We start from the raw sequence: 26,351 nt of genomic DNA on the forward strand, positions 1-26,351 counted from the left end.
TAATTAACTGCAACCTGAGTATCAGGAAGTAATGCTAGGTTGAGAAGGGTGTGTTTGCAGACCCCCGGGACAGCACCCGATTTTGTGAGTGAGCCCAGGTTCATTTCTTACGTACACCTTTCAGCAGTATTTAAGACCTTGCATGAGAAACATACTTCCTCCTGGGGGTATGTTATAGCTGAACGCTGCTTAGCATGCCGGGGACCCTAGGAAACTCAGCCATCTCGGTGCGCAAAAGGCCAACCAGAAAACAGACTCAAGGCTTCAAAAAAAAAAAATCTGCCGTTCATAGAATTCTGGAAAATGGCCACTGCCACCACACCCCCTGGAATCCGGAAGGCTGTCACAAGAATCTGACAGTTTTGGGAAAGTTTGCCCTCTACGTGATTTCTCCCCTCTCCCTACTTACTCTCCACTACTCCTCGGAATTTTTGCCGGCTTTCTTCTGCGCCCTCTGACACCAAGCTACAGGTTACCAGCTCTCAGACCAATAGAAGTGTGCTTGCCCCGCGTTGAGGTTCAACTCAGTCCTTCGTTTTCCTCCTGATTTACTTGTTATATAGCACAGGAGCGTGAAGACACGGGCACCTAAGCAATGAGGTCCTCTGCTCCCGCCCAGCTCTCCTCCCATTCCCCACCTCCACTCCGCTCTCCCGTGGCCCTGCCCCTGAGTCTGGGAGGCTTAGCTGACCCGATCCTTTTGGACACTTCCACGCTCACTGGCTCACTGCGTAAAGCCCGCTGAGCAGGTAAGCTGAGCCCAATGTGTTTTTCAGGAGTTGTCGCAGGACCCTCGAAGCTGCAGGGAGAGAAAAGGGAATCCAGGCAGGAGACAGGGCAGCAAGGAGGAAGCCTGTTCTCTGGGTTGCGTCGGTTTCCGTGGCAACGCCCAAGCTACTAAATCCTGGACTCTGGTCCCAGGCCCACTTGCAGGCGGTGGCCTCCGCTGACAACCTAGAAGTACCAGACTTGAATTTATATACAAACAACATGTCCAATAGACCACCCAAGGTTTTAGACCTCTGCATTGTGCCTGAGGCAGGAAGATAACAAACTCCAGGCCTACCTGAACAGCTTAGACCTGTTTCAAGAATAATCTCCCAAAAGGATTAGGTGTAAAGCTCAGTGGTTGGATGCTTACCCAGCATGTATGTGGTCCTGGGTTCGTTTCCCAGTACAGCAAAATAAAATACCTTTATGCCCTAACTGTGGCATAAAAGGGAAACGGGAGGAAAGCAACCTACAACGGAGTGTGGATCGCCACCTGTAAACACCTGTAGCCAGTTGCCAGGACAGTCACCTGACAGGTTGCTAGAAATCTGGGCCTCCCAATGACTGCAGCCCTTCAGCCAGCAGACTGGGTGAGAATCCCAGGACCCAACCAAGCCTTGGTTTGTATTCCTAGGAAATCAAGTACTAGTTAATAGTATGCCGAGACTTTCTGGTGATTTCTTGTTGTGTGGGAACAACGACTTTTGAATGACATAGGTAGTGCCTAAGGTTCTAACTACGTCTTAAATACCGCATAGATCCGGCTTCTCTAGAACCCAAAGCGCCAGCAGAATTGATTCCCAGGCTTCCGTGTAGAGGGCAGCACGTCCCACTAAGACCAGATGTGCTTGCCTGGCCCTTAGACCTCTCGCTTTGTCTTTCCTTCAAACACAAGTCATTTTCCGTTTCAGAAGCTAGAGAAGAAAGGCTTTGTGAGGTGATGAGTTGTCTAAGATCACAGAGTTGAGCCACAATCCAGCGTGACCCTGGAATCTGCCGAACTAAACCCCTTACCGCAGCGTTACCTATGGCCATAAGGAAGTTTCTTGAGTGTGTCTGAAAAACTGGGTGGGAAATTTAAACAGTCCCTTTGCTTTTCATCGATCTTCTGCTGGCTAGTTGTCACGTACAGTACAGGTTTATTCTTCATTTTAGGAAGCTCTGACGCCCGGAACCATGGATAAATTTGACCTGATTAAGATCATCGGGGAAGGCACCTTTGGGAAGGTGTACTTGGCTAAAGATAAGTCAGGAAGCAGTCACTGTGTCATCAAAGAGATCGGTTTGGCAACGGTAAAGTTAAGATGTTTGAATTTTAGATAATTGTAAGTGGTATATCTAGCTTTGAACTTTTTTTATTATGTGTATATATGTGCGCATGCATGAGTTTATGGGCACCGTGTCAGAGCAAGCACCCGCAGAAGTCAGAGGGAAACCCCTCAACCTGGTTTACACGCAGTCCCGAGTCATCTGATGGAGTTCTAAGAACTGAACCCAGGCCCTCTGCAGGAACAGTGAGCACGGAGTCGTCCCTCCAGCTCCCATATTTTTTTTTATTTGTTTATTTATTTGTTTATTACTTATTCACTTTACATCCTGCTCACTGCCCCCTCCTGGTCACCCCCTCCCACAATCCTTCCCCCACTCCCCATCCCTTTCTCCCCTGAGCAGGTGGGCAGCCCCCGTCATTTTAATACAGCATGAAAACAAATACCTTTTTCTCAGTTGTGGATTTAAGGTTCAGTTGACAGTATCTTCTTTCATCCCCTTGAAACCCGTCCCAGGAACACGCATTGCATTCACTTTCTTGGTTTCCTTTCTCTACACTGAACAAAGGACTTGTCTTTATGCCGGACAAATGTGAAGCCTGGATGGCCAGCAGACCCATCTGTGCTTTCCCTCTCTTCCTAGGTTTCTTCCCTCCTTCCCTTTCTCTTCCCTTCTTTTTCCTTCCCTTCTCTCTCTCTTCCCCTTCTCCCTCCTCCCTCTTCCATTTCTACTCTACCTTCCTTCCTTTCGTTCTAGCTTCCTTTCTTGTTTTTGAGTCAGCATCTAGATTAGGTATGTAGACACGCTAGTCTCAGACATAGAATCCTCCTGCCTCTTCTTCCCTACGGCTGAATTTGTAGGGGTGCACTGTCATACCCTGTTACCATTCTCCTTCTCTTAAAAATCTATCTATTTAGGCTGGACTTACTGCTGCAAACCTTCAACCTCAGCATTCCAGAGGCAGAGGCAAGCAGGTCTCCGTGAGTTCAAGTCCAACCTGGTCTACATAGTGAGTACCAGGACAGCCAGGGCTAAGTAGAGAGATCCTGTCTCAAATAAAAAAAAAATTCTGAGTGTGTATTTGTGCTTGCACATGTGTACACACACACACACACACATACACACACACACACACACACACACAGAGCACACATGTGGAGGGAGGTGAGGTTCCAGGGATTGAAATCCAGGCAGTTATCTGCTAGATACTTGATCCTCCCTCTTTAAATTAGCCCCATCCTTTTGTGAATGCACTGGTTACCTGGGTCCTTCCTTAGCTGCCGTTCTCAGCCCCAGCATCTATACAGTCCTTTGAACAGTGCCCCAGCCGTGGCCCCAGTCTTTCCCTGTACGGTATAGAGGAAAGGGAAACTAGGCTGACTTCATAAAAACAAAACTTCCCGATGGCATACGCCTCAATCCCAGCTACCCCAGAGAATAGCAAGGGATATAGCACATTCAAGGCCTGCCCTGCCTCGGCTACAGGAGGGTTCAAGGCCAGCCTACACAACCTACTGAGGCCCTGCCTTCCAAATAACAAGCAGTGGGTACAAGCGCTGGCTTTCCGGGGTTCAATTCCCCAGGAACCACGTGGTGGTTCACAACCTTCTGTAATGGGACCCGATGCCCTCTCCTGGTGTATAGGGGTATATACAAAAATTACATAAACAAACCTTTAGAGAATAAAAATACAAAGCAAAAAGAACACTGGGGTTGTATCTCCATCTCTGGGCACTTGCCTAGAGTTCATGAGAGCCCAGGTTGTGAAGCAGGTTCTTCTCTTTGTCATGAAATACGTTTTGATCCTATTTCTCCTCCCCCAACTCCTCCCAGGTCCTTCTTGTCCTCTTACCAACCTAATTTCAGGTTCTCATTTTCTTTCTGCGATGGTTTGAATATGCTTGGCTCAGGGAGTGGCACTATTAGGTGTGACCTTGTTGGAGTAGATGTGTCATGTGGATGTGAGCTTTAATACCCTCACCCTGGCTGCCTGGAAGCCAATCTTCTAGCAGCCTTCAGATGAAAATATAAAACTCTCAGTTCCTCCTGCACCTCCCAGATGCTGCCATGTTCCCATCTTGATAATAGACTGAATCTCTGAACCTGTAAGCCAGCCCCAATTAAATGTCTTTATACGAGTTGCTTTGGTCATGATGTCTGTTCACAGCAGTAAAACCCTAACTAAGACATTCTCTCTCTGCCTGTCTTTCTCGCTCCTACCCCCTTCTCTTCTCCATCCATCTCTACTACCCTGGTAGCTACATTTTTAAGAGTAACCAAATTTAAAAAGCATTTTGAAATCTGAAATTCATGCTCTGATCACATTATTTAGATGAAGTCCTGTGAAGTCTAGTTTCTTAGATTAGAAACTAGGATTGAGAATGTCAATTTAAAAATATTGGCTGAGATGTTCCAGTGGTGGAGTATGTATTTAACAGGTACAAGACTGTACAAGACAGACAGACAGACACACAGGAGGAGGCTGTTAGGGAGAAAGAAGGAAGGTAATCTAGCCCTCTGGAGGCTAAGGCAAGAGAACTATTAGTTCCTGGCCAGGCCAGCCTGAGTTACATAGAAAGGCACACCCCTGAGAGAGAGAAAATTATAAATTACAAAACTAAAGTTAAATCATAAAATTGCTTTCTTTTGCATTCATTCCTTTTCTTGCTCTGTGCACATGCGTGCATGTGGGATACGGCACACTTTGGAGCTCAGAGGATAACATGGGGGCATTAGTTCTCCCATCCACCATGTGGGGTCCAGGGAGTGAACTTAGGTCACTGGGGTTGGCAGCAAATACCTTTACCTGCCAAGCCCACTTGCCAGCCTCCAGAAACCAGCTTTGGTTTTTGTTCTGAGACAGAATCTCCTTTTGTAAGATCAACCAGGACATCCTTAGATTCTCAGTCCTCCTGCCTCAGACTACTAAGTGCTGTCTTGGCAGGCATGTACGTCATATTTCTTAAAATGAAGAAATTCAGACTATGGAGTTTTGCTTTTGTGGCACAGGACCATTTTATCATCAGCAGTGATTGCTCATGGGATGTTATATTTTAGGAAGAATTTCCTTACGCTGGAGGGTAAAGTAAGTCACCAATGTTTAGATAATGATTAAAATATAGTTGCTAATTTACTTATAATTTGCATTCACTTTTTGAAACAGGACCTCACTATGTTTCCCAGGATGACCTGTCTCCAGGTCGCTGGGAATACAGTCATGCATCAAGTGTGACCAGTTTCCAACTCTCAGTACGATAACATTTCCCCAGGATTATTAATCTTCTTGACTATAATTATCACTGGCAAACTAATGGTTAGTTATGAGGCACCACGTTTATTCCATAGTAGCCCTGCCTTCAAGAGACAAGTTTGCAAAGTGACATTAAAGCCAGTGGCGTCTTGGGGGGTTTCAGATGGGAGTGAGCAAGGCTTGCCTCTGTAAGCAAGTTTCCCATACAAAACATGCTGTCTCTCTGTATAACTCTGATGCTCTTCCAGGAAAAAGAAGCTTCGAAGAACGAAGCGATTCTTCTGGCTAAGATGAAACATCCCAATATTGTAACCTTCTTCGGCTCATTTCAAGGTTAGACTTTTCTGTCATTAAGGTATCCTAGTAAGCTAAAAATCTTTAGAAAAGGTGTGTTCCCAAGAGTTGTGCATTAAAGTTTATAAGCTCATTTGTTTTCCTGTCTAGTTAAGTTTCCATTTCCTATCTGGTAAGGTTTGTCTTTTGAGATGAGGTCTTCCATATCCCAGGCTGGTCTCCGTTTACTGTGTCGTTGAATTACACCCTTAGCTGAATAATTTCTAAAGGCGGTCAGGGAAAAATGTGCCCCACATTTCTATCTACTATTCTATCTTCCTCTTCCTCATCATTTGAGTTATTGTTGATGTCCTTTGTCTAGTTGAATTCTCACCCTCAGACTTTCCTAAGCCCTGTGCCTTCACTAACTCCCCAAGGCATTTCACTGTGAATGTGTGTGTCTTTTCATGAATAGAAATTATTATAAATTTGTTTAATAGTTTTCTTCAGACAGGAAACTTAGGGGTTGAGAATACAGCTCAGTGGTAGAATAATGGTGTAGCATGTACGAGGTCTTGGGTTTGATCTCTAGCAACACACAGACACACACACACAGACACATACACATATACACACACAGACACACATACAGACACACACACAGATACATACACACAGACAGATACACACACAGACACACACAGATACACAGACAGATACACACACACAGACACATACACACAGACACACACACACAGATACATACAGACAGATACACACACACACAGACACACACATACATACACACAGACAGATGCACACACACAGACACACACACAGATACACAGACAGATACACACACACAGAGACACACACAGACACACACACAGACACACACACAGACACAAACACAGACACACACACACACACACACACACACACACCACACCAATTTAATGAGTTTAGGAACTTTTATATACACTTTGGTCCTCTACATGTGGCAGATAGTAGATGCTCAGTGTGTAGTCCCTGGATGCTTGAATGGACTGGACTAGACTGGACCAGACTGGACTGCAGGTTTATTCCAGGTAAGATGGAATTTGGAAGATACATTTTACAATGGATGCAGTTACACAGCTAAGACCACTCAAAGTGTAAATAACCTTCTCGGCCCTTGTACATGGTTCGGCAGCTTGTTGGTACTCAAAACACAGGCTTAGCCTAGAGCCTCAGAGCCTGGAGACTATGAGAACCTATAAATACAGTTTTTGCTGGACCTACAACAGTTCATCTCCCGTCGCAAGAACTGTGGTGTGATGTCTGTTTCTATTTTCTTGCTAGCTGTTAGCTAGGGGCCACTCAGCCAAGAGAGGTAAACCTTTGTGCCAGGCCATGTGGCCAGGAAACAGAGCTGGAAATCTATAACCACTTCTGTCTTTGACTTCCAGTCTCAGATTGATGTAAGTCACATGATCAGGTCAGGCCCACCGGACAAACCTTTTGATTTACTCAAAATTAACTATCTAATATGAGAGATGAGGTTTTTTTTTTTTCCTCAGAAGATAACCTCCCCCCCCCCCATTTAAACAAGTTTTTAACCTAATTAGGGAGTTTCCGACAATGAAAATGGAAAAAAAAAAGTTTACTTTAGAGGCTGTTGGAATATATGCTTTTCTCTTTTTTTTGCATAAAACTATATGAATATATTTTTGTCAGTACTTGAATTCTTTTAAAGGTTTGGTAGTATGCATGGAAAACTTACTAGTTACAATGAGCATAAAGTACATATAAAACAAAACATAACATGGACATTGTCAAAGTTTTTTTGGTTTTTCTTTTCTTTCTTGGTAAAGATTAAACATAATGATTTTTAAATATCAAGAATTACCACAAGGCTGCATTCTTAGCTCTTGAATTATTAATGATTTAAGGTCTAGGTGTGCCACACTCTGAGAGGGTGCTATACACTTATTTTTTTTTTTCTAAGAAGGATTGAGGCTTCTACATTTTGGCCTTCCTTCTTTTTGAGCTTCATATGATCTGTGAGTTGTTTTTTGGGTATTCAGAGCTTTCTGGGGCTAGTATCCAATTATCAGTGACTGCATATTATGTCTGTTCTTTGTGACTGGGTTACCTCACTCAGGATGATATTCTCTAGTTCCATCCATTTGCCTAGGAATTTTTAAAAGTCATTGTTTCTAATAGCTGAGTAGTACTCCATTGTGTAAATATACCACAATTTCTGTATCCATTCATCTACTGAAGGACATCTGGGTTCTTTCCAGCTTCTGGCTATTATAAATAAGGCTGCTATGCACATAGTGGAGCATGTGTCCTTATTATATGTTGGGGCATCTTTGCAGTATATGCCCAGGAGTGGTATAGCTGGGTCCTCAGGTAGTACTATGTCCAATTTTCTGAGGAAACTGCCAGACTGATTTCCAGAGTGGTTGTACCCAACTTACAACCCCACCAACAGTGGAGGAGTTGTTCCTTTTTCTCCGTATCCTCATCAGCATCTGCTGTATCTGAGTTTTTGATTTTAGCCATTCTGACTGGTGTGAGGTAAAATTTCAGGGTTGTTTTGATTTGCTTTTCCCTGATGACTAGGGATGTCGAGCATTTCCTTAGGCGCTTCTCAGCCATTCGATATTCTTCAATTGAGAATTCTTTGTTTAGCTCTGTACCCCAAGAGATGAGGTTTTATGAATTTGAAGCAGGGTAAGAAAAATAAGGAGAATTTAGTGATATTTTCCTAAGGCAAAACAAATTCTATCCAGTAAATATTAAGCCTTAGGTGCTAAGCATGTTCTAAACCAAGAGCTCTAGATGGCAAACAAAAACAAATATCCCCATACTCTTAAGCTTCTTTTCCATTGCTGCAAAAACAAATGTTACTTATTTAATGGCTTCACACAATCTCTGTGCTCAGCATTCTCATTTCAATAAGGACTCCGCCCCTTGGGAAGATGCCATCCACACTGAGGTTGGGTCTTCTCTCTTTAATCCAATTTAGAAACTCTTGAAGAAGGTTTGTCTCTCAAGCGGTTCTAGATCCTATCAGACTGACAACTGACATTAACTTTCTGGGCTACATAAAAATAGCCTTTGTCAAAGTTCATCAAGGCAAAACAAGCTAAGAGGAAATGTAAGGGTACTATGGGATAGAAACCCACACCCCCACTACTGTACACTGAACTTTGGTCGTGGTCTTCACATCGAGATTTTTGAGAGGCGGAGGGTTGATGGCATCTAAAGGCTCTCAGCACTAACTGATGTTGTTTTCTTGTAGAGAACAGCCGGATGTTCATTGTGATGGAGTATTGTGATGGGGGGGACCTCATGCAGAGGATACAGAGGCAGCGGGGAGTGTCATTCAGGGAAGACCAGGTAATCTACGTCTAATGCTTCTGCAGTGTTAAGTGTATAACGTTCTACATACTAGACTATGCAAAGCATGTTTTTACTAGAAAAATGTGAGTCATATAACTGTGAACATTCTTGGCAGTTGGATTGAAATAGCATCTACTTTTGGGAATATGTTTCCTTGAGAAAGTATTTCTTGCCGATATATCTCTTGTAGGATGAACTTCATTTCTAAGAGGACCATGAGGTTGGGGCCAGGGAGCACTTGTGTTTCTGGCAGAGGACCTAGGTTGGGGTTCCAGCACATGCAGGGTGGCTCACAACCATCTGTCACGTTAGTTCCAGGTAACCCAATGCCCTCTTCTGACTTCCACAGACACCGGGTATGCACATGGTGTACACATTTACATATACGCAGACAGAACATTCATACATGTAAAATAAAAAATTAAATAATAGGTGGGGTCAGAAAGATGGCTGAGTGGATAAATGCACTTGCTAGCAAGGCTGATGACTTAGTTCAGTTCCCAGTACCCCTGTGGCGGAGGGGAGAGCCAGCTCCTGCAAGTTGTCTGCTGACTACCACACTCACTTTGTCACGTGTTCGAGACTCTTTTCACAAATAACTAATGATGTAACTTTAAAATGTTTCACATTTGGGCTAGGGAGTTGGGTCAGCTTTTAAAGGTTAGACTCACAACCAAAAATTTATGCAAATGACCTGTAAGGTTAAACCAAACAACAACAAAAACAAACCCATGAGACAAAGAACCACCAAAGACGCCATTGAATTTGTGTTTGTGTGAGTCTGTGTGTGTGTGTGTGTGTGTGTGTGTGTGTGTGTGTGTGTGTGTGTGTTGGCCACCCACTGCTGGGCATGTAGTTTGCCCTTAACAGAGATTTGTTTTGGACTGGAGAGAGGGCTCAGTGGTTAAGAGCACTGGCTGCTCTTCCAGAGGTTCTGAGTTCAGTTCCCATCAACCACATAGTAATGGGATCAATACTTTCTTTTGGTGTTTCTGAAGACAGCAACAGTATGCTCATATACATTAAATGAATAAATAAATCTTTTAAAAAAAGAGTGGTTTGTTTCCCCAGTGAGACTGTATTAGAAAACAAATTAATTTTTCATTTGCAGATGGTTTTCAATTAGAGATAGCTTCTGGGTTAGGAATGGAGGCTCATGTGCACTTCCCCTCTCAGTGCTGGGACCCCACCTAGTTTAGACCTGAGCAGGTCCTGTGCATGTTACCACCGTCTCTGCGAGTTCATTTGTGCATTGGTCCTGTGTGTTGAAGTATTTCTGTGGTGGGTTTCTGCTCTACTCTATCCTGTTTAGCTCCTGAATAAAAGACACAGAAACCTGGTATTTTATTTACAAGCTGCTGGCACTGTGCTGAGCTGATACTGAACTATTCGAATCCCAGCCACAGGGCCTGAGTTACGTACAGTTTGACTCTTGCCTGCTTGCTCTGTTCTATGTTCTCAGGGTGAGTTTCTCTTGGCCACATGTTCATGGTCCATCCTGCCTCATGGTGAGGTTCTTAAACCTCCTCTCTCCTTCCCTCGTGGTCCCTACCTAAGGCTTCCTGCTTATTCTCAAGCCCTGCCTTCCTCTCTCTCTTGTCCAGTCACAGCTTTTAGCCTTTTATTACCCAAACAGAGATTATTAGGGAGGATTCTTTAAAGTACATTGGTCAGTACAGTGTCCATGTCCAGACTGTGACCTGATCTCAGGGCACAGAACTCAGCATCTGGATACATGGTGCACAAGAACTCCACTTGGGATTTGATAGAGACACCTGATTAGGACTGAGTGAAAGTCTCTTCCTCTCTCTACACTGTCTGGCTGTGGATCTCTGTATTCTTTCTACTGCAGAAGGAAGCTTCTGCAATGGTGGCTGAGGACGAAACTGATCTTCGAGTATGGCAGAACGTCACTGAGAGTCATTTTATTACAGTGTCTGGTTTTCCCCAAGATCCCTGGCCTATCCGTTCTAGGTTCTTGGTCATCCAAGCAGTGTTTGAGATGACCGCTGTCTCATGGAGTGGGCCTTCAATCGGATATTGGTTGGTTGCTCCCATAAGCTTTGTGTCTCCATTGTACAGCACATCTTGCAGTTGAGTCACCATTGCAGACGGAAGGGTTTAAAACCTGGTGGGTGTTTGCCTTTCTCCTCTGGTAGCATGCAGAGTACCTTCTGGTACTATAAACACTAGTTCAAAGAGGTAAAGGCTTTATGTAGGCACCAACTCAGTTCCTCCATGTCCAGTGACCATGAACAGGTGTTGGGTTCTGCAGTAGGGCCCTGCTATTAGTTTGTAGGTAGAAATTAATAGCCTCGTCAATAGTCTGGGTTGTTTGGGGGTTTCCATGGTACATCTGTGGCAAACAACTCAATTAGATGCACTAGAAGCTTCATTTGATGAGAGAAGTCTAGTTGAGGCTCTTCCCATCCCTCCCCCCACCTTTTCACTGACTCCATTTAAATTAATTTCTGCAAATGTAGAGCACATCTTATTAAAGAGATTTTTCTGACCATTAATATAAAATACTACAGAGCTGACCATGACACACAAGCCTGTAGTACCAGTATCTGGAGGCTGAGGCAGGAGGACTGCCATAAGGTCTAGGCCAGCCTGTGCTACATGGTAAATAGAAGGCCAGCTAAGGCTGTACACCAAAATACATTGTCTCAGAAAACGAAATGAATAATGTATAGGCAAACACACAAATAAATAGATAAATAAATGCTGAAAAATAAACTTGACAACCTCAGGACCAAAAAAGAAGAAAAGGTGAGCCAGGCTTTTTTTTGTTTTCTTTTGTTTTTGTTTTGTTGGTTCTGGGGTAGAATACAAGGTCTGGTGTACAGAAGGAAGTATTCTGTCAGCTCAGCTACATAACCAACTCCAAGGTGACCTCTGAACGTTAAATAGTTGGTAGTTTTCTATTAGACATATAAATGGACATTATTGTACAATTTCTAATTAACCCAATAGAGTTTATTATTATTTTCAATTCTTCCCCTTTGTTCTGGGTACCTTCTGTCTATTTAAAGGAAAACGCGGAGGCATCAGTGTGAGCAGCAACCCCAGGGACAGTGGACAAGAATTGTGCTTATACTAGGAAGCCCCGTGTTAAACACAAAACAAACAAACAAACATACCTAACATAATCAACAAACAAAACCACAGCTGGTCATGATGGTAGAGGCAGGCAGATTTCTGTGAGTTAGAGATCAACATGGAATTCCAGGTCATTTAGAACCGCAGAATAAAACCCTATCTCAAGAGAGAGAGAGAGAAGGGAAGGGAGGGATGGGGGGGAGCATCTCTTCCATTTTATTCTCCTCTTTCTACATAAATATTTCACTTAGATAACAATGTTGTCTGAAGCACCTTTCTGGGATCTAAATGGGATGTAAAATGGGCTATAGTTTGGATATTACATTCTGGGTATAAAATGGGATATAATATGGATATTATATTCTGGGTATAAAAGTGGAAATAATATGTAATAGCCACTAGCTCCATTTCTATCACTATTCGTCTTTTGTGTGTGTCATCATGAAGCTGTGTCGGTGACCAGCAGACTGTTCAATGGATTCCTTCTGTTCCCTTCTGCAGATCCTGTGTTGGTTTGTACAGATTTCTCTAGGACTGAAGCATATTCACGATAGGAAGATATTACACAGGGACATAAAATCTCAGGTATGAGCTCATACAGATGACCTCAGGCACAGTCAATCTTTCTCTTTTTTAATATAAGTTTTCTTCACTCTTAGAATATTTTTCTTAGCAAGAATGGAATGGTCGCAAAGCTCGGGGACTTTGGAACAGCAAGAACACTGAATAAGTGAGTACTTGTAAAGTCCCACTTTTCTTTCTATTTAGACAGACAGAGTGTTCATTTGGAGGCATTTTGAATTAAAACAGTAAAAGTTTCATCAGATCTACAATTTTAGGTAGCTATGAATCCATTAAATCATTTGACTGTCTGCAGTTAAAATTCTGAAGGTTTGGGCGTGAGAAATGAATCAGAGGTTAAGAGTGCTTGCTCCTGGGCTGGAGAACTCAGGAACTCTGGAAGAGCAGTCAGTGCTCTTAACCACTGAGCCACCTCTCCAGACCAATCATTGGTATTTTTATTACTACTTTGCAATGCTATGACTCAGGGAAATCACTCTATCATTCACCACATACCTAACCATAGGATGTTTTTACATTTAAAATATATAGACATATTTGTATATATGTATACAGATTTGAATGTGTTTCAGATTCATTTATTTGATCAGTGTGAGTATTTTCACTTTGCTTACATGCATGTATGTATACGATATGCCTGTCTGGTGCCTATCGAAGTCAGAAGAGAGCATTAGATCATCTGGGACTGGAGTTAGAGAGGATTGTGTGTGCTGAGAACTGAACCTGGGTCCTCTGTGAGAACAGAGCTTTTAACCCTTTCCAGCCTGTGCATACTTGTGTGATAGGGTCTCATGTAACCCAGACTATCCTTTAACTTGCTATGTAGCTGAGGCTGACCTTGAACTCCTTATCCTTATGCCTCTGCGTCCCTAGTACTAGAAGCATCAACCCACGGGCCATCTTCTCTGGCTTTCTTGCTCTGTCTGTCTGTCTCTCTGTCTGTGTATCTTTCACTATGTTTCTCTCTTTCCATATGTATGTGTGTTTACATATGTATATATAATTTTAGGGATTAATTTTGTCTTATTTTTGAGACAAGGACCTCTATATATCCCTGGATATTCTGGTACTAACTCACTATATAGACAGGTCTGGTGTCCTGCTCCCAGAGATCTGCCTGCCTCTGCCTCCCAAGTATTGGGATTAAAGGTGCGTTCTCAGACATGATTAGGGTTGAGTTGTAAGGTTAAAAACCTATTGTCTTTGTTAGTCTATTGTTCATGTGAGATGTCTTACTTTTTTCTAATATATATATGAATATAATTTTCTTATTCATGTTTACAATTTTCCTTGAAATATCATGTCTTTGGCCTTTCTCACTAATGAAACATGTTTTTTATTTACTCTAATTTCCTAGCTCCATGGAACTTGCTCAAACATGTGCTGGGACACCTTACTACCTGTCCCCAGAGATCTGTCAGAACAGGCCATATAACAATAAAACGTGAGTTGCTCTTGGTTGGAGAATGTGGGCCAAATTTTGTGGATGACACTGAATTGCAGAGACTGATGTTCTAATCTGTTTTCTCCTGGTCCTGGAGCATTTTATTTTTCTTCATGTGAATTACAGTGACGAATTGTGACTAATAATATTCCTTGAAGCTTTTGGACTTATTTAAAACAAAGCAATTTTTTTTCTGTTTAAAGATACAAAAAAAGACAAAAAGTAATATCATTGGGGATGGCTCGGTGGTTAGAGCACATACAGGCCCCCAAGTTCAATTTGCAGCACATGAGTCTGTCGGCTCAGAACTACCTATAGCTCCAGCTCCAGGGGATCTTACACCTCTAGTCTCAATGGGTACTTGCACTCACTTGTACACACACACACACAGACACACAGAGACACATCATCAAGACTGTGTCCCCAGGAATGTCAGAAGATACACCCACCCAAGTCTCACCAACATGATTGCCCAAACACTACACAGACTATTAGAGGCTTCATCTCTACACAAAGAAACCTAGAGGCCAGGAAGGAATGCTGGGTGTAGGAGGAACAGTGCTCTGTTGAGAGTGGACCACGCCCGGTGTGTGTATGTGTGTTCACCTGAGCTGCCTGCCGTGTCAAAGACCCCAGAGCTGTTGTTTCAATCTTCCTACCACCGCATCCCCCCCAGTACAGCTCCTCATGTTGTGAGGATCCCAACCATAACATAATTTTCACTGCTATAAATCATAATGTAAATTTATGGAGATGGAGATCTGTTACAGGGATCGTGAGCCCCCGGTTGAGAACTGCTGTTTGAGTTTCCATGGAGGAATGCCAAGGTCTTCTCCAGGGGTGAGGTTCAGGGGCATGGCAAAGTCTTCTCTGGGGTGAGTGCAAATGCAGACAGAGTGTGTTGAGTATGCCCACCATTGCTTTCTTCCCCCTGAATGCTTTCACCCAGAAGACTGCCTCCCGACAGAAACCAGACAAGTTGAATTAGAACGGAGTTCCTTTTAGTTGTAATCATCCTACTCAAGGGAATGACTGTGTTCATTTGGCTGTTTGAGTGTGATAAATAGGAGACAAAACCGGAGAGATTTCAAAAAGAATAGCAGCAGACATCCGCCAGTTTCTACTCTTACTCAGTGCTGGAGCCTCAACCAAACTTGCTTTGATGCGCTACCCTAGAGACACGCCTGCAACCAGGCTGTGAAGCGTGGGGCTGGAGCAATGGCTCAGCTGTTAAGAGAGCTGTGGCTGCTCTGCTTGTGGACTGGGATTCTGTCCCCAGCACCCACACGATGGCCCACAACCGTATATAACTTTAGTTCCAGGTTATCCAATGCTCTCTTCTGATGTCCTCAGGCACCAGGCACACACATGATACACAGATGTCATCCAAATGAAACACTCAGACAGAAAACTCTAAATAAATCTTTATTTTAAGGGAAAAAAAGATAAAAATATGGATAAAAAATTAATTTAAATGAAATTTAAGAGCTTCATTCCCCCATCTCCCTTCCTCCCACCTCGTGTGTGTGTGTGTGTGTGTGTGTGAGTGTGGTGTTTGGTGTGTCTGTGTATGGTGTGTGTGTGGTATGTGTGTGTGGGGTATGTGTGTGTGTTTGTATGTGTGTGGTGTGTGTGTGGTGTGTGTGTGGTGTGTGTATGTGATGTGTGTGTGTGATATGTGTATTGTGGTATGTGTGTGTGGTGTGATGTGTGTGTATGGTGTGTGTGGGGTGTGCCTGTATGTTTCTGTGTGTGTGTGGTGTGTGTGTACATGGGAGGTCAATGGGTCAATTTTTCAGGCACCTTCCTTTATTTCTCTTATGTTTGAGACAGGGTCTCTGCTGAACATGGCTCTCACTGGTTGGCTGGACTGCTTGGATAGTGAGCTCCTGAGATCTGCCTGTTTCTCCTGGGCTTCCAGTCCTATGCTCAGCTTTTACAGATTTTGCACAGGTCCTGGTTCTAAACACAGGTCCTTATGCTTGTGCTTTGGACGCTAGCTCTTCGTTTGTGTTTGAGACGTTTGCTGACCCTGTGGATTCGGTCTCAGTTATAACACAGGTCATTGAGATGGAAGTAGGTTGTTGAAAGTAGAGCTCGCCTCTGCCAGACAATAATAGCCTTGGCTCAGCACCATAGTTTTGTTGTCTTTGGTGGTTGTTTGAAACTGAGTACATATCCCAGGCTGGCCTCGAACTTGGTATGGAGTTTGAACTAGAAGCTTGGCCTTTTGGTCTTTCTGCTTCTACTACCCGAGTGCTGGGGTCACAGGCATGCCCCAGCAGCCAGCACAGAGGTGGGCACAGGAGTAGGCGGTGCCCTGTAATATTACATTTATTCCACAGGCCATCTGTGCTGGGCCCTATGCTTGCTAATGGTAAGTGAACGTGAATGTGACTGAGAGGACAGTCATCTGCGAGGAGGGGCCTCAGCTGAGACACTGCCTCCATCCACATAGGAACACCTTCTTAGTGACTGGTGGGAAGGGCCCAGCCCATGCTGGGTGGTGCCATCCCAGGGCTGCTGGTCCTGTGTTCTCTAAGAAAGCAGGCTGAGTGAGCCATGGAGATCCGATGACCTCTTCTGGTGTGTCTGAAGACAGCTACAGTGTACTCACATACATAAAATAAATAAATAATCATAAAGATTCTGCCCTCATGTCTGCAGGCCAGAAGAGGGCACTGTATCTCATAGCTCATTACAGATGGTTGTGAGCCACCATGTGGTTGCTGGGAATTGAACTCAGGACTTCTGAAAGAACAGCCGATGCTTTTAACCTCTGAGTCATCTCTCCAGCCCTTAAGTAAGTTTTTAATAAGTATGCAAAGAGCGAAACTCAAGTTCTGTACTGCAAGCATGCTTTTCAGTGGTCCACTGAGACCATGCTGTCATTTAATGTAACTCTTTATGTCATGAGGTTTGAGTAGAGTTTATCGCCCTAAGTCAACCACTTTCTATCTTTGGGGCCAAAAGAAATGCATCCTGGCATCTTGCCTTTCTCTTCCAATTCCTCCAATGCTATCATGCACACATTTTCTTTGGGCACGCCAAGTGAATACTTAGCTATCATGTTGTAGTAATGTTTGGTTACTTTTGATCTAAGAATTAATAATACATTTGTAAGCACCTGAAAACAAATGTACCAACCTAACAAAATGAGGCTATAACTACATAAAACTATATAAGACGTAAAAACTTCTACCAACAATTGTCAGCATTTTCTGGCCATGTAAAACCTTTCTCTTCTCCAGGGATATTTGGTCTCTTGGCTGTGTTTTATATGAGCTATGCACACTCAAGCATCCTGTGAGTATGTTGATCCTCATGTGAATCTTGAATTACTATAACCATATATGTGAGATTAACTTCTAGGAGCAGAAGGTTAATGTTTGATTTTATTAGATTGTTTTTAAATTATATATGTGTGTGTGTGAGAGAGAGAGACAGACAGACAGATAGAGTCTGATATTCAGCAGTGTGTGCCTATGGTCCCATCAACTCAGGGATTTATGATAAAATATGAACAGCAGAGAGGGGACTCGGTTTTTAAAATGTCAAAACTAAGCCCAAGAGATGGTAACAAGGCTGAGTTTAAAGTCAGTTTGGGCTGCATAGCAAGATGCTGACTCTTTGTCTGTCTGCCTGCCTGCCTGTCTGTCTGCCCCCTCACACACAGAGGGGAACATATTAAGAACTTCGTTCGATATTACAAGGTGTCCCAGTAATGCTACAAAGTAAAAAGAGCAAGTCAGAGACTAGCATGTGGCACACGATCCCACTATACATATTTTCTTCAGAGGTAAAGAGTCTGGGGACAGACTCTGGGGACAGACTCTGTAGGAGATGAAGCACAGACATCTAAGAGTCTTTCAGTTGTCACATAGCATGTGCTGATTCTTCCAGCAACACGTCTTGTGACGAGAAGCATTATGAGTTCATTAGGTACCTATTCTCTCTGATTTATCCGAATCTGCCTACGTAGGCACCATCAACCCGGCACACACAAAACTTCCAAGGCTCCCAGAAGTGAATAGATATTTGTGAATATATTCAAAGTAAACCATATTATTTGCATATTTTTTGTCTTAGACAAAGAGTCACTCAACATTTAGGCAGGCCTGGGGTTTCTCTGCAAATCTCAGGTCCCAGAGACTTCAGACTTCCCTGGGATAGCTTGCTTGTCGGCTCTTGTGTACACAGCCGTCTTCATATCTCTGTTGTTAATATCAAAATCTACATAGCTCACACCTGAGCAAAACCTACACTTTACTGCTACTCTGTCATCTGCAACATGATTATGGATAAATAAATGGTACTTCTGTACATGGGAAGACTTTGGGGTAAGTTTATGAGTAAATATTTATGTTAGAGCATTTGAGAAATCAAATGGTAAAATGTCATATCAGTACGAATACCTCTGTAAAGGAAACATTCTTGAGAAAACTATAAGGAAATATACCTTTAGGTTGTGGAAATTATACATATTTTTCTATTTATAACTTCCCATGCCTTCTGATTTTTGATGTAAGTAATTAGTATTTTGGTAATAGAAATTAAAAATAAAGGAAACTTTTTAGTTAAAAATTAAAATTATGGACTAAGGTTGTAGTTCATAGGTTGATCACATACTATACAATGCAGGGCCCTGGATTCAACTGACAAGGCCCAAACTAAAATCAAAATGAAGATATTAAAGGTATAAAACTGGTTTTAAGTAACACGGAACCTCTCAGATTAACTGAAATACCCACTTATGACAGATAGTGGACAACAAGATAGGGCAGAGCAGGATGCTTTCCACTGCAGCTTAGAGATACTTGTGGAGTTCGAATCCCAGCAACCACATGGTGGCTCACAACCATCTGGAATGGGATCTGATGCCCTCTTCTGGTGTGTCAGAAGACAGCTACAGCAAACTCATAAACATACACAAATAAATAAATCTTAAAAAGAAAGAGAGAAATACTTGTAGGCTAGGGGTGTAGCGCGAGGGTAGAGCATCTGTCTGGCATGCTCAAGGCCCTGTGCTGATATCAAGAACAGTGAAAGACAGGAAGTAAGTCAGACAGACAGACAGACAGAATATAGCTAAGTAGGTAGATGATAGATAGATGGATGGATGGATGGATGGATGGATGGATAGATAGATAAATAGATAGATAGATGTATAGATGGATGGATGGATGGATAGATAGATAGATAGATAGATAGATAGATGTATAGATGGATGGATGGATGGATAGATAGATAGATAGATAGATAGATGGATGTATAGATGAATGGATAGATAAATAGATCGATAGATAGATAGATTGATAGATGTATAGATGGATGGATAAATAGATAGGTAGATCGATAGACATAGACAGACAGAATATAGGTAGGTAGGTAGATGATAGATAGACAGACAGTCAGACAGCTCTTGCTTCCTGATGTATTCATTACTTTATCTGCCAGTATTTAGCTTGGTCTTTGAAGTGTCATCTTTATCCCTGTCCTTTCAGTTTGAGAGTGACAACTTACACCATCTGGTTCTGAAGATTTGCCAAGGACGGGTTGCTCCCATACCACCCCACTTCTCTCCGGACCTACAGTCCTTGATACCTCAGCTCTTTAGAGTGTCTCCTCAGGATCGACCATCTATAAATTCCCTTTTGAAAAGGCCTTTTTTACACACTCTTATTGCCCGATACTTGTTTCCTGAGGTAGGTTTAGGGGTGACTCTAGATTTTGGTAGGGATTTTGGATGATAAGTCTTTGACACATCTATTTGATTTTTAGATCCCTTCCAGAAGAATTCAGTCCCATGCTCACATGGAGAACGTGGCTGTAGGCCTCACAGCTTGTTGGAGAAGTCCATGGTAGGATCGGGTAACTATGTCACTAAAAAGCATGTGTGGGGGATGGGAGTGTAGCTTGGTAGCACACCACTTGCCTAGCTTGCCTAGCCTGAGCACCACAGTGTGAAATAACCTCCAAATTGTTAAGATTTACTTATTTTTTGTATATGAGTACACAGTAGCTATCTTCAGACACACACACCAGAATAGGGCATCAGATCCCATTCTAGATGGTTGTGAACCACCATGTGGTTGCTGGGGATTGAACTCAGAACCTCTGGAAGAGCAGTCAGTGCTCTTAACCACTGAGCCATCTTTCCAGGCCCCAAATTAAATTCTTAGCAGAGCATAAACTGCACCCGTGGTCCTGGCCCTTGGAAAGCTGAGGCAAAAAGATCACAGGGCTAGACCTCAGCTATGTCTGACACTGCAAGAGAGAAGCCCATCCTCTGCTACATATGTATCTGGAGCCATGGGTCCCTCCCTGTACACTCTTTGGTTGGTGGTCTAGTCCCTGGGAGCACTGGGTGGTCTGGCCCTCTGATGTTTTTCTTCCTATAAGGTTGCAGTCCCCCTCAGCTCCTCCAGACCTTTCTCCAGCCCCTCCACAAGGGTCCCTGAACTCAGTCTGATAGTTGGCTCCAAGCATCCACATCTGCATTGGTCAATGGAACTAATTTTATGGTTGGAGGTTACTCCAACATGAAAAACTTTCTGAAAGGGCTGTAGCAGCAGGCAAGTTGAGAACCACTGATCTAGGTTGAGAATGCTTAGGGGAGGCGAAAAAGTCCACTACCTGCATTTGTGAGGAGGAAGGTTAAACAAACAAACAAACAAACAAAAACCAGAAAACAAACTCTACAGCAGTGAGACTTGAAGAGTTCCTAGTGCTGTGATAAACACCATGACCAAAAGCAGCCTGGGGAGGAAAGGGTTTCTTTGGCTTACACATCCACATCACCGTTCATGCTGAGAGAAGACACAGCTGAACATGGGAAGCAGAAAACATGGAGGTGTACTGCTCACTGGCTTGTGATTCATGGCTTGTTCAGTCTGCTGTCTTCTGTAGCTCCTGGACCACCTGTCCAGGAATGTCTCACATCAAGCATCAGTCAAGAAAGCGCCACAGCAAATGGATGTCATCCTGAGTGAGGTAACCCAGTCACAAGAAATACACATGGTATGTACTCACTCATAAGTGGATATTAGCCTAAAATCTCAGAATACACAAGATAAAATTCACAGACCATATGAATGAAGCACAAGAAGAAGGATGGCCAAAGTGTGGATGCTTTAGTCCTTAGAAGGGGAAACAAAAATATTCACAGGGGGAAATATGGAGACAAAGTTTGGAGCAAAGACTGAAGCAAAGGCCATCCAGAGACTGCCCCACCTGGGGATCCAGCCCATATTCAGGCACCAAATTCAAACAATATTGCTGATGTCAAGAAGTGCTTGCTGACAGGAGCCTGATACAGCTGTCTCCTGAGAGGCTCTGCCAGATCATGACAAATACAGAGGTGGATGCTCACAGCCAACCATAGAACTGAGAATGGGGTCCTTAATGTAGGAGTTGGAGAAAGAATTGAAGGATCTGAAGGGGTTTGCAACCCCATAAGAACAACAATACTAACCAACCAGAGCTCCCAGTGACTAAACCACTATCCAAAGAGTACACATGGACGGACCCATGGCTCCAGCTGCACATGTAGCAGAGGGTGGCCTTGTTGGGCATTGATGGGAGGAGAAAGCCCTTGGTCTGACCAAGGCTTGATGATTTAATGTAGGAAAATGTTAGGGTGGGGAGGTGGGTGGGTGAACACCCTCACAGAAGTAGAGGGAGGGATGATGGGATAGGGGATATGAAGAAGAATCTGGGAAAGGGGAGAACACTGGAAATGTAAATAAAATATATTCAATACAAAGAAAGGAAGGAAGGAAAAAAGGAAGGAAAGAAGAGAGAGAGAGAGAGAGAGAGAGAGAGAGAGAGAGAGAGAGAGAGAGAAAGAAAGAAAAAGAAAGAAAAGCATTGTAGCAGGCTTTCCCACAAGCCAATCTGATAGAGACATTTTTTTTTAGCCAAGGTTCCCTTTTCCAGATGACCCAGTTAGTGTCAGGCTGACATGATGCTAACCAGCATGGGTGACCTAGTTAGTGTCAGGCTGACATGATGCTAACCAGCATGGGTGACCTAGTTAGTGTCAGGCTGACATGATGCTAACCAGCATGGGTGACCTAGTTAGTGTCAGGCTGACATGATGCTAACCAGCATGGGTGACCTAGTTAGTGTCAGGCTGACATGATGCTAACCAGCATGGGTGACCTAGTTAGTGTCAGGCTGACATGATGCTAACCAGCATGGGTGACCTAGTTAGTGTCAGGCTGACATGATGCTAACCAGCATGGGTGACCTAGTTAGTGTCAGGCTGACATGATGCTAACCAGCATGGGTGACCTAGTTAGTGTCAGGCTGACATGATGCTAACCAGCATGGGTGACCTAGTTAGTGTCAGGCTGACATGATGCTAACCAGCATGGGTGTGGTCTCACAGCCCAGGTTCCCATGACTGTGTTTAGCTATGTTCTCAGTATTGTGAGTTTTGTTTATGTACAATTTTAACCTTAATTCTTTCTTTCTACAAAAGTAGCTGTTTGGGGCTGAGGATGTAGAGCTCACTGGGTACAGCGCTTGCCTAATGTGATCAAGGCTACCGGTTCAGTTCCCAGCCTGGTTTAAAAAAAAAAAAAAAAAAAAAAAAAAAAAAAAAAAAAAAAAAAAAAAAAAAACCTACATGCTTATAATCCCAGCACTCAGCAGGTAGAGGCATAGAATCAGGATCACAAGGCCATCTTTGAAACTACCCTGTAATATGTGAAAGACCTTCTTTAAAAAAATTTTTTTAAATGGGTCTGGAGAGATGGCTCAGTGGTTAAGAGCACTGACTGCTCTTCCAGAGGTCCTGAGTTCAAATCCCAGCAACCACATGGTGGCTCACAACCATCTGTAATGAGATCTGATGCCCTCTTCTGGTTTGTCTGAAGACAGCTACAGTGTACTTATATATAATAAATAAATAAATATTTTTAAATTAAAATTTATTATTGCTAGAAATATATAAAACAATGCTAGAGATATATGTTTCTACTCAAAGAAAATACGTTGTGACAGTTCATTATTAACTGTCCTCCTGGTGTGGGATACCAAAGTCCACCACTGACTCTCTCTGAGCTGCATCTTCCTTTGATGTTCCCATGTCAATATTAATGGTCTAGAAATGTCTTTAAAAACTCAAATAATTTTATTTTGGTTTTAAACAATTTTAACCCAAGGCCATGAACATCCAAAAGGAAAGGTAAGTAGAGCTAGTTGTGGTGGGGCAGGCCTGTCATCCCTGCACTGGGGGAGACTCAGGCAGGAGGATTGAGAATGTGAGGCCAGTCTGGGCCAATTAGAGACCCTGTATCACACAGTGAGGGAGAAGAGGAGGCAGGGGCGGGGTGGGATGGGAAGGGATAGGACACAGGCTGACCGTGATTTGACCAGACCTAACCAGGATTGAGCGGGCAAAGAATAACGGTTTCCCACAACAACTTAGCACCACATCAGGTGCTAAGGTTAAAGTTATGTAGAAACAAATGTAAATAAATAAAATATCAAATAAATAAATAAATACAAAAAATTACACAGAGACAATGATTTCATTCCTCAAGAGGGCAAGAAGCACCCTGCTTTCTGCAGTTTGTGTGTGTATGTGTGTGTGTATGTGTGTGTGTGTGTGTGTGAGAGAGAGAGAGAGAACAGAGGTCATAAGACAGTTGGCAGCATTTTGTTTCTTTCCACCACGTGGGTCCCAGGTGAACTTAGGTGTTCAGGCCTGTGGACAACACCTCATTCACTGAGCCTGTTCTCGAGGCCCCCTCTTCCTGTAGCTTCTGGAGATCTCTAGGCGGTCTTTGCCATCTTTGGTTTGCAGTTTCAGAACTCTAATCTTTGCTGTCACCACCCGGTGTTTGACCGAGGCTTCCTCATATACTTGTCTTCTTTATTTTCTTTTTAAACCACGTTCTTTAGAATTTGTCCTCGTGATTCCAAAGCTTTTTTTCTCTGAAGTTATATTCCGTAACTTTGAACTTCAAAGTACAGGTGAATTGTGAGTTCTATTACTAAGGTGAAGATCCACCCATTGAATCCACCCGTTGGTGCCTGAGATGATTAGTGAAAAGGTTTACTTAGGGCCTGGGAGTATCAGAGATGAGCATCAGAGCATGTGCCACTTCCCAGAACTATGAAAGACAAGAAGAGGAGGAGGGAGAGGAGGAGGGGGAAGGGGAAGAGGAGGAGGGAGAGGAGGAGGGGGAAGGGGAAGAGGAGGAGGGAGAGGAGGAGGGGAAAGGGGAAGAGGGGGAGGAGGTGATGGAAGAGGAGGGGAAAGGGGAAGAGGGGGAGGAGGAGATAGAGGAGGAGGGGGAAGGGGAAGAGGAGGAGGAGGTTATGGTGGAGGAGGGGGAAGCGGAAGAGAGGGAGGAGGAGGAGGGGAGGAGAAAATGAAAGGAGAAAGGAGGTAGAGGAGGAGTATGTCTAAGCCGAACATTCTCATTTCTCAGGTCTGCTGCATACCTCCAGAGGAAACTTGAAGCTCAGCAATATAAGTTAAAAGTGGAAAGACAATTGGTGAGTTAGGCTCCACCTACAGGAGCTCGGGGCTTTCCTGGCTTCTCTGTTACCAGACATGTATGGGTCCAAGTTCATCCTGCTATGAAGTCAAGGCCATCCGGCGTTTGCTTTACTTAGCATTTATAGACAGAAGTTCACTGTTTGCCTAGGACTCTCCTGGGATTCCTTGTGTATAGCAAGCCAACCTGAAGCTCTTGCCGATCCTCCTGCCTGGCTTATATCACTTTTATTTTGAATTGCTCATACGTTTAGGTTCTTATTCTCTCTCACATGTGCCCTGGGACTGCTGAACCTCAGCAGAACTTAATCCACAGCTACACCTGACCAGTCCAGCAAATGGTACAGGTGAGGGCACAACATAGCCATTGCTAATAAACAACACCACTGGTTATGTTTTAGAATGCTGCTTCAGGGCTGGAGGAGGTAGCACAGTGATTGAAAGCACTTCCAAAGGTACTGAGTTCAATTCCCAGCATCCCATATGGCAGCCCACACCTGTTTGAGGCTGTCTTCTGCTGTGCAGATATACATGGACACAAAGTACCCAATACATTAATAAGCAAAATGCTGTTTTAATCTTTAATATTTCAATTAAGAAAATTCTGCTACTCATCATACACTCATCAATGCAGATTGCTCGGTATCTTTCTCCTATCGAGTAAATACTCCAGGTTAAGCCAGAATATTTGAGTATGCCTCATAAATTATTTCATTGAATAAACAGGGTCTTCGTCCTTCTTCTGTGGAGCCACATCCAAAGGAGAAGCTGCAAAGCCATGGGGAGGAGACTAAATCCCAGGGGCTTCGGTACAGGAAGAACAAAATGAAGGACCAGGTTGGAAAATGTCCTGTTCTTTCTACCCTTTTGCATATGCCCCAGTCCTTCAGATTGCAGCCTTTCTTGCCATTTGTCAACGTTGCTTCCAGCATCCCCATGGACACACATAGCTGAGCTCACAAACGTTTGATAAAGTGACTGTCCATCATTAATTAGGCTGGTTTTTATTAGTTCTATCATAATGAAACACAAAATAGTAGTAATAGTGTATCGTGCTTTTGGAGGCTGACAGGGAGAAACAATGTGTGCAGTCATGCCCGAAGCCTGAACACAGTAGGATTGCTGGGTTCTGAAGCAGGAATATTGTCTTGGTTGTTCATGTGTGTGAGTCTGTGCTGGGATCTAGGCATCTGGAGTTACAATGTGTAAGGTGCTTCTTGGAGTAGATTTCTAGTCTAGTCTTCATTGGATGGGCGTTCAGTTCTTTTGTTACTATTGTCTAGTCCTAGCCAAGTGTGGACTCTCTCTGGTAGAGAGCTGTTCTGCAGGTCAGCATGGAGTCATAGAGGAATAGAGATGTGTTAGAAGGAAAGATTTAAGGAGGCTGGGGACAGAGGAGGGGTGAAGATACTGGGTTTGTGCCAAGAGACTAAGTCTCAAGTGGATGGAGGTGCTCTGGAAGGAGGAGTTCCTGTGGGCATCTGCTGCAGGACTAAGGGTAAGTCTGGAAAGACTGTAATGTCACATAGGAAGGAGGAGGAAGTCTCCTATCAAGTCCCAGCCCACTAAGCAGCTTTGGGTTCCTAGTGGAGAGAGGTTCTGTGAATAGGCAGAGTCACAAAGGACTGGAGATGGTAGAATAAAAGGCCGAAAGGTGTTTGCTAAAGGAACTAGAGGGGCCCTGGGTCCACAGTGACCAAGCCATCTCAGTCAGTCAACAGGTTCTCCAGGGCGGGAGTGAGGATTGAAAAGAA

At 43.5% G+C, this 26,351-nt stretch overlaps 1 protein-coding gene across 1 annotated transcript in view; it reads left to right on the forward strand.

Annotated features, from left to right (window-relative positions):
- Positions 1-1,947: 1,947 nt before the first annotated feature.
- The window catches only part of NEK5 (NIMA related kinase 5), a gene marked incomplete at its 5' end in the record, with an annotated part of 46,453 nt that continues 22,049 nt past the window's right edge, over positions 1,948-26,351 (forward strand). The window contains 11 exons of the mRNA XM_080928545.1: positions 1,948-2,064; positions 5,539-5,623; positions 8,856-8,953; positions 12,560-12,643; positions 12,718-12,788; positions 13,998-14,084; positions 17,336-17,390; positions 19,589-19,789; positions 19,866-19,945; positions 24,530-24,596; positions 25,324-25,434. Of these exons, the coding sequence (XP_080784671.1) occupies positions 1,948-2,064; positions 5,539-5,623; positions 8,856-8,953; positions 12,560-12,643; positions 12,718-12,788; positions 13,998-14,084; positions 17,336-17,390; positions 19,589-19,789; positions 19,866-19,945; positions 24,530-24,596; positions 25,324-25,434 (1,056 nt within the window). The remainder of the gene's footprint in view (positions 2,065-5,538; positions 5,624-8,855; positions 8,954-12,559; positions 12,644-12,717; positions 12,789-13,997; positions 14,085-17,335; positions 17,391-19,588; positions 19,790-19,865; positions 19,946-24,529; positions 24,597-25,323; positions 25,435-26,351) is intronic.

Source organism: Micromys minutus (genome assembly GCF_963924665.1).
Source record: "Micromys minutus genome assembly, chromosome: 14".
In the NCBI taxonomy this organism is placed as follows: Eukaryota; Metazoa; Chordata; class Mammalia; order Rodentia; family Muridae; genus Micromys; species Micromys minutus.